This window comes from Acanthisitta chloris, unplaced genomic scaffold (assembly GCF_000695815.1).
Source record: "Acanthisitta chloris isolate BGI_N310 unplaced genomic scaffold, ASM69581v1 scaffold34397, whole genome shotgun sequence".
Classification (NCBI taxonomy): domain Eukaryota; kingdom Metazoa; phylum Chordata; class Aves; order Passeriformes; family Acanthisittidae; genus Acanthisitta; species Acanthisitta chloris.
Genome location: NW_008681610.1, coordinates 14414 through 26951, shown reverse-complemented (window position 1 = coordinate 26951; position 12538 = coordinate 14414). Strand labels below are relative to the sequence as shown.

General features: G+C 45.1%; 1 protein-coding gene across 1 annotated transcript; it reads left to right on the top strand.

Moving 5' to 3' along the window:
• Window positions 1-961: 961 nt before the first annotated feature.
• Window positions 962-12287, top strand: NADK (NAD kinase). The gene is made up of 11 exons (XM_009078164.1): window positions 962-1134; window positions 3794-3877; window positions 6792-6921; window positions 7424-7532; window positions 7752-7837; window positions 8095-8197; window positions 8669-8820; window positions 9223-9322; window positions 9890-10047; window positions 10922-11004; window positions 12000-12287. The coding sequence occupies exons 1-11, from the start codon at window positions 962-964 to the stop codon at window positions 12145-12147; spliced, it is 1326 nt and encodes a 441-aa protein (XP_009076412.1). The 3' UTR covers window positions 12148-12287.
• Window positions 12288-12538: the final 251 nt, after the last annotated feature.

Sequence of the window (12538 nt, the reverse complement as noted above, 5' to 3'; positions counted from 1 at the left end):
GATACTATTTGTTTATCGTTTGGTGTTTATTCATCCCCTGAAAGTTGGTTTCTATTTATGTTTGATAAGGCTCATTCTGCTGCCTCAGGCACTGAGGAAAACTTCCATACACCATTTCTAGAACTTGGGCAGTTATTTCAAGTTTGCTGTTTGTTTGAGTTTGGGGCTTTTTTTACTTCTGCAAAGCTGTGCTCTGCCCTGCTGTTTATCTTCCAGTTGTGCTGCTTGTTCGTGGAAGTGAAATATTTCACATCTGTCCCTGTTTTGTCTTGTTTGTTTTGGATCATCTCCCCAGTCTGGTACAAGTGAGTTAAAAGCTGTGGTATTGTCCTCCAGCTTGTTTTTTTGTTCTCAACTTGGTGTTAGCCTCATTTTTCTGAAGAGCTGAAGTTTATTATGGTTATTTAGATTGCTTTTTTTTTTCTTATTCTAACAGGGTTTTTTTCTGTTCTAACTTAGAATATTCAGGTTTTATCTGTTCAATATATGTGTGCTCAGGTTTTGTCTGTTCAATCAATATCTCACCTAACAGGAGACTTTACAGTTTTTCCTGACCCTTGATTCCTTGGCACGTATTTAAAGCTTTTCTTCCTCCTCAGTATCTGAAATACATTTAATTATCCCTTATGTGACTGAAGAGGTGAATCTGTGCAGGTCTTGAGACAACTTTGTACAGATCCTCTCCTAGATCTGATTATTTGGTTTGAGTTCTCTGGTTTGAGTCACTCTGGTTTGAGTTCTGGTCGTTATTCCTTCCAGTGTCTTCCGACTGCCTTGCAGAAGTTCTCTATTCCCCAGATCCTTTGGGGAAGTGTTTGCCAAAGTGTGTGAACTCAGGGTTTAACACTTGCTGTTAGCTGTGCTCGTACTGAGGTTTTTCCTCTCTCTCCCTCCCCATCCCTCCTCTCCTGGGATTTTTCCACAGGAATTTCTCGCTCGCTGAGGTTCCTTCCCTTGCAGTATGGAGATGAATCGAGACAAGCTGTGCCCCAGCAAGGCTGAGGTGGGCTCAGAGCCTGTGTACCACTGCTCAGCGTGTCAGGATGAGGAGGAGTGGAGCGGCACGAGCCGGGGCCGGGCGAAATCGCGGAGCCTGTCAGCCTCACCCGCCCTGGGGAGCACCAAAGAATTCAGGTATGGCCCTGGGCTCTTCCTCTTCTTGCTCAAATCTCTGAAATTGGCTGGATTTTAACTTTCACTCCTTGTGGTATAGCCATTGGGGATACTTAAAATGAAGGTTGGTGATCCAAAATGAAGGTAGACCAAGAGCAGACGCTAATCAAAATGGCATTGCTGTCAGACAGGTATCTGCAGATTAGAGTCTCAAAGAAAGACTCAATCAACAGTGGAGACACTTGTGCAAACTGCTACAAATGCTGTGAATTAAAACCCTGTGAGTATTTAGGTTGTACGTGAGGCAGCACAAGTAAGTTTGTGTTTGCACTTGATTCACAGCAGTGAGAAACACCCATTTTCCTCTCCAGCCAAGTCTCTAATCTCACTGCAAGGCTCTTGGCCCGTGGACAGAACTTTTGATTCAGTGATCTTTGGACCCGCTGCAAACACTGAATGGTGTGCTGGGGCAGCAGTGTGTCTTGGTCTTGTGGGAGGCATAGCAGAATTTTACCTTCCTCACCTCGTGGCCCTCTGTAAAGCTTGGAGGAAGCTCTCAGCAGATGGAATTCTCGCCCAGGGTTCCTGCTGTGCTGGTAGGAATGTTCTCAGGGTAGAGCACGTGTGGGTGAGGCTGCAGATCACAGGGGGCAGCTTTGTGGTGAAGGGAGGCAAGCTAACAGCCTTGGTCTGGAGAGGCTGAAAGGTTAGGAAAGTCCTTGCTCAGAATATTTAGCTCGGTGTATTTAATGCCTTTGGGGAGTGTTTGCTGAGGGCTGAGCTCTGCCTGCTCTGTTCTGGCTACTCTGTGTGTGTGGTCAGTGCCTGAGACTTTGTGTTTGAACTGTGCTCTAAAACTGGTGGGTTTCCCCTTCTCCAGTTAACCTTTAAGAGTGTAGACTTCACTCAACCTGTGTAGAAGACCATATGGTCTAAAGTTTTGTGTAGTTTTATCTTCTAGATAAATAATTACCGTTTTTAACTGGAAATGACCTTTGTATGTCCATTGTGGGTCTGAGTCAGTTAACTGTTGCTGAGATCAGCTTCGTGAAGATGCTCTGCAGCCTCTCAATGCCTGTCCCCAGTGCAGTGCTGGGTTGTCACAGGGCATTTTGCAGGTTGGCAGGAGCTGCTCTCAGGCTCACTGTGCTCTATTCACATGGAGGCAGTTGCCCAAATTCTGTTTGGAACTGACTTAAGTGTCTTCCTTAAAAGTGTCTAATTTCCGGGGCATGGCTGCTCCTCCTTAGCAAAGACTACAAACAGCTAAGTTCTTTTCCCTCAGACATCACACTGAGTAGTGCAGGGATAGTGTATTAATAAAGCAGAGTCAAAATCTCAACAGAAATACACACCAGCTGTTAATTACAGCTTGCAGAGAGAGCTTTGTTGGAATGCCATGCAGGTTGGATGTGGATAGTTAATGCCTCGTGTGGGAACAGAATTTAGCCAACTTCTGGGAGTGGCATGGAGTAACAACGACCTGTGTTGAAAGAAGGCAAAAACGACGACAGTTATTTGGGAGAAGCTGGAGTGGAGCAAGAGGTGGGAGGTGATGCTGCCAGGATGTTACTTAACCATGCTGATTTCAGGTGCAGTTGTTCACAAGCAGATTCAGACCTATGGTTCCTTGGCCCATGTTGACATACAGGTTAATCTCTCCTTTTCTCAGTCCTTGCTTATTTATCTGGCGTAGCACACATAAGGTGAACTTTCTAAAACACTTAGTAATACTTTTACCTGACTGGGTTAGTCATGCCTGGACTTAGAAATGGAAAAACTTTATTTGAAAAGCAAAATACAATTCTCATTTTCATTACTGGAATTCAACTCTTGGACAACATCTTGAATCAGACATGGAACAAATAAGATGTTGCTGTTCTTCCTTAATGATCTGTCTTTTTAACCTCTAATCTGGTTTGGATTTGTATTAGATTTCTGAAGGTTTTTTTAGCTGTAAGAGTGACTCATCAGCTGGTCTGAGCTGCTTGAGAATACTCACAGTAGAAGGCAATGCAGCCCTGGCTGTTCCTGCCAAGCAATAGGACAATTGGATTAGGCACAGGAAAGGCAAATTTCCCCCTCCTTTTTAATGGAGTAATTCTAACAGCACTCACATAATGTTTCAGCAGTTCCGTGACTTGAGTGAGTTTTCTGCCATTTCCAGGTCTGCCAAAGGAGGTGGGAGGGAGGTGAGGCAGGAGAGCTCTGACTTGCTGCAGATAATCCCATCCTGGAGCCAGGAGTAACCCTGTGCTCTGTGAGGGGTTTAGCTCTGGGGGTGAATGACTCTTCAGAGCTCCTGTTTATTTGAAGACAGAGATCATATTGGATAGATGAATTGAGGGAAAATAGCATTTTTTTTCTGTCTGTTCAAAGCTGAGGACTAGTGCTGCAGAGATATATCTCCATGTGCTGAGAACTGAAGGATTTGTGTTCTATTCATTAAGTGCAAAGATTTAAACAACAAAAACAGTGTTTGAATGACTAGGACACATCACAGTCACTTGACCATGACAAAACCATCTGAAGGTGTTGGAGATCTGATCTCAAATGATTGTCAAGGCTACACTGGGACACCTTATGTATGTCCCTTCAAAGAAGTGGGTTTGGTGGTTGGGGAGCCAAATCTACCCACTTTGTCATCACATTTCTTTCACTTCTTGGTTTTTATCTCTAGGAGAACGCGCTCCTTGCACGGACCATGCCCAGTGACCACGTTTGGACCAAAGGCCTGTATGCTGCAGAATCCTAAAACGATTATGTAAGTGTCTGTCAGAGGGATGGGTTTGTGCTCTGTGTGGAGGAAAACAGTTTGGTTTCCCCCATGTCACTCCCTAAGCAGCACTGTTAGTGTTCGACCTGATATTTTCACATTGCTTGATGAACCTCTCGGGCTCTGTGTGGCTAAACTGCCATAATGTGCTGACCATAGTTTGATGTCAGTGATGGCAGCTATAATAAACACTTTCAGCCTAATGGACAATAAACTTGCCATGTGTGTCCTCCACCCTTCCAAACCAACAGACTTGTGTAGGGTTGTGTAGGATCCTCAGGTCCAGACATTCCCCAGCACTGCTAAGGCCAACCAGGTCCCCAAGTGTCACATCCACGTGGCTTTTAAATCCCTCCAGGAATGGTGACTCCACCACTGCCCTGGGCAGCTGTGCCAATCCTTGACAACCCTTTCCATGAGGAAATTTTCCCTGGCAAGCACACCAACACTTCACTTTTGTAGGTTGGGTGGTATCTGTGTTGCTTGGGACACCATGATAGACTCAATAAATGATGTTTGACTTGGTCACACGAGGAATGTCAGGGTGTAACCAAGTTAGTGGTCCCTGATTTTGGGGTGCTGAGGCACTGGCACAGATTTCCCAGGGAAGCTGTGGCTGCTCCATCCCTGGGAGTGTTCCAGGCCAAGTTGGATGGGACTTGGAGCACCCTGGGCAGGTGTCCCTGCCCATGAGCTTTGAGATCCTTCCAACTCAAACCATTCTGTGATTCTATTTTTATCCCTTTAAAAAAGTTTTCTTCCATTGTTCCTTCAGTTAAACCTCATGTATTTGAGTCCATATTATCTACCCAAACATTTGCCTCAGTAGATAGGCTCCTTCCAGACAGGCTGGTGATACCCAGAGGTTTCCTGCGAAGGTGTGACGCAGGTCTCGCGGCGTACGCTGACGCTGAGCTTCCTCATTCCTTCTCTCTGCTGTGGCCTGGAGTGCTGCAGCTGAGCTGAAACCCAGCTGGGGTTGTGTTTACCCACCTGACTGGGGAGCAGCTCCTCCCCCGGGGCTGGCCCTGCACCCTGGCTATAAGGGCAGTGCCAGGAGCTGTTGAGTGCAGAGCCTGCAGCGACACAGAGCACTCAGTGCCAGGGAGGAGCTGCCTGGGCACTGTGCAGAAGAGCTCAGGAGCAAAGGTGCTCTCAGATCATCAGGGGAAGGACTGTTTGAAGACCAAATTGGGAATTGCTATTCTGACTGCAGCTAAGGATTTATTGTGGCTTCTGGAAATAAGCAAAACCTTTTTGCTTGTGTTTTGCTTGGAGGATACTGTTAAACGCTTCACTAGAGAGGTTGTTTAAGAGAGGATTGTAGTTTTATCTGCAGGCATAGATTAGGGAAGGTCTTGGTGTCTCTTTCAACACAACCATCAGCACTAGAACTTGAAAACCTGCTATCTGAAGTCTTCTGATGAGCTAAGTGACTCCTCAGTAAGACAAGGATCAGGTGTTGATTTGGTGAGAGAAAAGGGAGGTCAACTACCTGATTTAAACTCTTTTTTGAACTGGGATTTTCCTCATTGAAATCTTGCCTTGAAGATCTGTGATAAACATTTTACACAGGATTTTTCTGTGAAGCTTTTTACTGGCACTGACTGAAATACTTAAATAGGGAAAAATATGTTTTCTTCTGAGGTTGCAGCTTAGTAATAAGTGCTAAAAGCCTCAGGCCTTTATTTTTTTGGAGCTGTTGCATTTTTCTTGACTCCTGGAGGGAAACATGAAGATCTTGAAGCGTGTTATGAATAACCTTTCCTGTAGCAGAAGTCCATGGAATGGGTGAGTACAGCTGGAGCAGGCACTGGCTTGGGTTTGAATGCAATCAGTGTCAGTTCTAGGTTTCTTCAGTGCAGGGCAGTGCTGCAGTCTTGAGTTCTTGTCAGCATTGTTGGTGTCACAGTCCTGCATTAACCTACAGTTTGTAGTGTGTAGATGTAGAATGTACTAAAATAAAAGTAATTTGAGGTTTACATTGATTTAAGCAGTTGGACTTGTAGTATTGGATGGGAATCAAATTTGTGCTCTAGCTTCTTCTGATCCTATAATTGAGTGTTTCTCCTCTGAGTCAGCTTAAGGGGAGAGCAGTAAAACAAGGTAGAGGGAGGCATTGTGGCTGGAAGCAGCAGGGAAGGTGTCAGGTAGCTGAAGAACTTGATCCAGGAGCTTTTGTGCTGCTTCTGTTCAATCCCTGTTTGCACATGTTGTTTACATGGCAGCAGGTACAAGAATTATTGCACCTTAACACTGTGTTATCAGCATGTGGTGGAGCATTGATTGGGCCCAGGAGCATCATGGCAATGTGAATTCCTGCATTCTTCTTCCTACTTGAGTCCTGTGCTCAGTTTTGGGCCCCTCAGGTCAGGAGGGACATTGAGGTGCTAGAGCAGGTCCAGAGAAGAGCAACGAGGCTGGAGAAGGGACTGGAGCACAAGTGCCATGAGGAGAGGCTGAGGGAGCTGGGGGTGTTCAGCCTGGAGAAGAGGAGGCTCAGGGGAGACCTTATTGTCCTCTACAACTCCCTGACAGGAGGTTGGAGTCAGGTGGGGGTTGGTCTCTGCTCCCAGACAACCAGCAGCAGGACAAGAGGGCACAGACTCAAGCTCTGCCAGGGGAGGGTTAGGTTGGATATTAGGAAGAGATTTTTTCCAGAGAAGTGATCAGGCATTGGAATGTGCTGCCCAGGGAGGTGGTGGATTCACCATCCCCGGAGGTTTTCAGGATGAGACTGGATGTGGCACTTAGTGCCATGGTCTAGTGACCACAGTAGGGTTGGACTTGATGATCTTGGAGGTCTTTCCCAACCCTGTTGATGCTGTGATTAAGGTTATGTTCTCAGCAGATCAGAAGGAGTCGAGGCACAGTGTTAACACTGTGGGTTTCCCCTCTCCAGGCACATCCAGGACCCAGCCAGCCAACGGTTGACATGGAACAAACCTCCCAAGAGTGTCCTTGTGATTAAGAAGATCCGTGATGCCAGTCTGCTCCAGCCTTTCAAAGAGCTTTGTGTGTACCTCACTGAGGTAAGGACATGGAAGCCACAGCTGAACTGTGTTCAGTAGCTGATTCTGATTGTCCTGAACTGTGCAGTGCAAACAGGTCGTTGGATCCGTGGCCACTGGAAGGAGTGAAACTCCTTTCAGAGCTAATATCAGTACTGAAATACTTCAAGTACAAAGCTTAGAAGCCAAAAAAGCCAAGTAAAAACTTCCATTCTGTTTGCAGTTCTAAATGACAGGGAAATAGGATAGAAAAAGCTTAAACCTTTAAGCCTTGAACAAACACAGCAATGTTAGTGCCTCATGTAATCTCTTGCAGACCTCAGGTTCATTTCTTAACTATATTTATTATTTATTTGCATGCTGCAAAATTCTCATAAGACTTAGACCACAGCTTCAACACAACCAGGAGGAGCAGAGCACTGCTGGAAAATCTCATTTACATGTTTACACAAGTGCAAATGATGGGGAGAGTCAAATGTGTGTCGACTTAGGTTATTAACAGGCCTATCTTCCCTCTCTCAAGGTGAACAATATGATAGTGTATGTAGAAAAAAAGGTGTTGGAAGACCCTGCAATAGCTAATGATGAGAATTTTGGACCAGTGAAGAAGAAATTTTGCACCTTCAGAGAAGGTAAGGGAACGATGGATTGAAAATACAGTTGGAGTTTGTTGCTTTTTTGTCTTGGTGTTTCCTTAGTCCTTGGGTTGTTTGCTGAACTGTGTCTTGTACATCTCAGCTGTGGTTTCTCTGTCTGTGAGTGCTGTTGGCTTGTTGTGCTCAATTTATCCTAGAAAATTAGCATTGTTGAGAAAAATGGATTCAAAATTTGTGTTTCACTGTTGCTTCCAGATTATGATGATATCTCCAACCAAATAGACTTTATCATATGCCTGGGAGGAGATGGGACCTTACTTTATGCTTCTTCACTTTTCCAGGTTGGTTCTTGTGGGAAATAGACCTATAAACCTTTTATTTTTGAAGTATTTGAACGTTGATTTTCTTCCCTTTGTTGTTGAGTTCAGCATTTGTCCTTTGCTGTTCATCCTTTTTTTTTATCAACCCTGCAAATAGTGTAAAATATGTTGATTTTATGATGCACAGTTGTGTCAATAGTCAAAGTACTTCCAGGCAATAAGTTGAAGTATGAATTGCTGTGACTCAGTAGCTTTAAAACTCTTTTCCCTGTTGATAGGGTAGTGTTCCTCCAGTTATGGCCTTTCATCTGGGATCCCTTGGATTTCTTACTCCATTTAATTTTGAGAATTTCCAGTCCCAAGTCACTCAGGTTATAGAAGGTAAGTTGAAGGGGACAAAGTGTGGTGGTTGTGTTATATTTGCTGTAGCTTTTGCCAAGACAAGTGACATTCTCTTAACCAACTCATTTAGGTTCTGTCTTAGGATTGAGATTTGAGAAGTGTATATTGAATTAACTGAAGTGTTGCATTGTGCTTTTTCTGTGCATTTCTCTAAAGGAAAATGGCTAAGAAATAACCATGGAGTGAACAAGTGTGAGATGGCAGTGAACACAGAAACAGTGTAGCTCTGTGGTACTCTGGATCTCCAAGCAGTGCTCAAATACTCAGGGAGGGGACTGGGTGGAAATTTGACTTTAATTTTGCTCATTGCTACTAAAAATCAGTTTTGAGCTTTAACCAAGTGTAGCAAATCACCTCGTGGATGGGACTGGGAATGTCAAAGCATTTTCCTGCTGGTTGCTGGGGTTTGTTTCCTGGCTCAGCGTGTCCTTTGTGTGTGTTTCACTCCAGGCAATGCAGCTCTGGTGCTCCGGAGCAGACTGAAAGTGAAAGTGGTGAAGGAGCACAGGGAGAAGATGACAGTACAGAATGGGATAGAAGAAAATGGAATGGTGTCTGCAAACCTAGAGAAAGAAGTGGGCAAGCAGGTTATGCAGTATCAGGTCAGAAGGCAAAAGAACTAATGTGCTGATTGTAAATTGCTTTGTCTTGGTTTTATTATCACTCTTCCCTTTTCCTGAGTTGCCTTAGCCCAGCTGCTCCAGCTCAGGATGGGCTCTAAGTGATGAGGAGGTGTTGCATATATTCACTGTGGGCCCTTGTGAGTGCTGATGTGCTTTGCTGCAGGAATATTTTCCTTCTGTTCTAAAAGCCAAGTAATTTCCAGAGCTGCTGGAAGTGATTTCTAACCTCTAAAAACTTGCAGGGACTTGATAAGGCAGAAGTGTAAAGGGTCTAATTTGGCAGGGACTAAATCAGCATGGACTTTTCCAAGTATGTTTTGGTTTGTCACTTGTTCCATTGCCAAGGGAGTAATAATGGACTAATGTTTGATGTCTTGGCAGGTCCTGAACGAAGTTGTAGTGGATCGTGGTCCTTCCTCTTACCTGTCCAATGTTGATGTCTTTCTGGATGGACACCTGATAACAACAGTGCAGGGAGATGGTGAGTGTCTCTGGGCTTGAATTGCTTCTCAGTTCAGGCATAGGATGTTGTTATTTTCCTGGAGGATTTTCTCACATGGAAACTAAATCTCAAGCTTCAGCTCAGTGCTGACAGCAAACAGAATGTGTTTGTTCACTGGTAACCAGTGCATTCCACAGTGAAGCACTGAGGTGCTGTGAGCTTTGTTCAGGGGCTTGTGAAGGCATGTGGCAGTTGCTTTGGGCATCTTAGGGCTAAGGGCACGAAATAGCTCAGAAAATACTTGCTTGGATATCCGGAATTTGCTGAAGGCCAGAAGTCTCCACTCATGAGCTACAGGAGTTAATCTTTAAAGCTCTTACCATTAAAAAAAAATGAAAGTCACTGTTACAAAATGATGTAACCTGAGATCCAGAAGTTTATGCAACTCGCGTGAAACCACAGGGCAAGTGTGTGAGCAGAGTCTCTGCCTCTGTGGGTGCTGCTCTGGGAAATGCCCCACACTCTGCCTCCTTTCTGGGGTCTCTCAGTGTCTCCCAAGGTAGCCATGGGTTGCAGTGCTAACAGCACAGTGTTTGCTGTCCCCAGGAGTGATCGTGTCCACGCCGACCGGCAGCCCCGCGTACGCGGCCGCGGCAGGAGCCTCCATGATCCACCCCAACGTTCCTGCCATCATGATCACCCCCATCTGCCCTCACTCCTTGTCCTTCAGGCCTATTGTTGTTCCTGCTGGAGTGGAACTCAAGGTTGGGTTCTGTGCTGTTTTTTCTCTTTGCACTGAGCGTGTGAGCCCGAGCACGGGAGGTTGGGGAGGTGCTGTGTGTCCCCTGCCTGCGTGGGAGGATCACAGCAAGGCTGGGTGAAGAATGTGTCTTTGTTTAGGGGAATGTACTCACTAGCAGAATGTTTTACACTGGTTCCTACAGGCTTGTAGCTGTGTGCTACATTCTGCAAGGAGGGAATTCCTACATCTGTATTCTGACAACATTTGACATCATATAACTCATAAAAAAAAAAAAATTCTGACATTTGACATCATATAACTCATAAAAAATGAAAAATTCTGCTTTCATGGCTGAACCAACAGATACTGCACATATTTAGTATATTGGTAGCACTGTCTGCAGTTCTCTAAACCTGTGTTGGTGCTGCTGTGCAAAAAAAAAGGCATTTAGTGCCTGAATGTAAAATGGCCTTAGTTGATGTGCATTTGTAGCACCACTGGGTAAGGCAAAAGCCTTTTCTCCTTGTCTCTGTTCCAAACCTCCAGTCTACTTCAGCTGGAGGAGAGCTCTTGTGTTTGGAAGGGCTTTCCTAGAGGTATTAGAAAGTTAGCACTTTGGCACTGCTCTCAGTCCAGTTCCTTTTGTGTCAGTGGGTGTCATTGGCCTGTGAGAGTCACTTCATTTCTCTCAACAAGAATGAGAAATACGAGCAAAAAACTTCCTGAATTTGACAGCTTTGGATTCATTATATAGTAAAATCTATTTTTGGGGGTTATCTTTGTTATTTTCTTGGAAGAGATGTACAATTCTGTACTCGGAGGGAGGTGGATGAGGTGTTTGTTCCTCTTGAGAAATAGATTTTGGACTTGAAGTTGAGTTCTTGTCTCTTTTTCAGATCATGCTCTCCCCAGATGCCAGGAACACAGCATGGGTGTCCTTTGATGGAAGGAAGAGGCAGGAAATATGCCATGGAGACAGGTCAAGCCTCTTTTTGATTGTAGTATCTCTGAGTATAAAAAAAATCCTGATTCATGCCCTTCCCACATTCTCTAACACCTGCCAAAGAGTTGTTTCCAGTGAGGAAACAAACTTTTCTAAACCCTAACAGCTCTTACAGCACAAACTGCTCTAAAGCTGTTTGATTTCTGATTGAGTTCTTTAGGTCTTCCCACGAAAGCAGGTGAGGTGTTCAGATACAGCATGTGACCATTGCATGCTTGGCAGGGAGGAGGGACATGGCTTTAGGGAAACATTGGGAGTAGCAGATAATGTCAGCCAAGAGGAGCTGGGTGTGAGCTGTAGCTCTGAGGGTTTGTCCTGGGTGCACTTGGTGAGGGGTTGTGCCTTGAACAGAATGCAGGGTGTGAAGTCTCCTCAGTTTTTTTGTGGTGGTTTATCCTCCTGGGAGGAGATTCAGGGCAGCTGTGGGACAGGTGACTGGTAGGGTTGGTACTCAGGATGATTTGTTTCTTCTGACCCACACAAGTTGCCATGAAGGAAAGTCTATAACTGACATGGCACTGCCTCCTGAACTGTTTGTGTTTCCTCTGAGGCTGAAACATCTATAGGAGGCTAGTAAGGATTCAGACACGAGGTTTGGCACTTTGTTCATTCTAGACTACTTAGTGCTGTTCATAGTTAAAACTTGACACTCAGAGGTGCCTTGGGTTTTCCTTTTTCCCCGAGTGGTTGATGTGAAGACCAGCAAAGGCTGCAGGACATCCTGGAGCAGGTTCAGTGTTCTCCCTGTGCCAGAGAGCACTGCCCAGAGTGCATCTGTTAACCCTTTTGAGCCCTGTGTTCATTCACCCTGTTGAGAGGAGCTTGTAGACCTGATTGTTGCTCGATTATGGAAACTTGTTGCAGCAGATTGGCCGAACACAGCTCTGTGCTCGCTGGGGAGAGAAGGTTTGCTGCTGTTTAAATTGCTGTTTGTTGCCCTTGACTGACTGGGCTGTTCTGTGTTGTTGCAGTATTAGCATCACTACCTCTTGCTATCCCCTTCCTTCCATCTGTTTCCGAGACCCTGTGAGCGACTGGTTCGAAAGTTTGGCCGAATGTTTGCACTGGAATGTTCGGAAGAAGCAGAATAACTTTGCTGTTGAAGAAGAAGAATTTTGAGTGTCTACATCTAACAAGACTCATGGGAATGGAGTGTGGCAGTATCCCTTCTCTAGCCTTGGATTTCGAAGGGTTTGGCTCACCAGTGTGGTCACCACCTTGGACATGTGTCATGGGTAGAGTTTGTACCTGTCAGACCTGAGGGCTGGAAAGGATTCCTGTCCACCAAGAGTAGGAGTGGAACAATTAGGCTCTGATTGTGTGATCCAGTGTGAATTCCCTTCCAATGAGCAGTGTGAAAATGGATTGTTTCTGACTGATACCACCAACCACATCTGCAGATTTGATTGTAACCTCTAACTTACCAATCCCGTGGTAGGTTGAATGTAGATCCATCACAGAAAAAGTGGCAGCAGCAAAGTGGCATTAAATACCCTGTGTCATTTTGTGT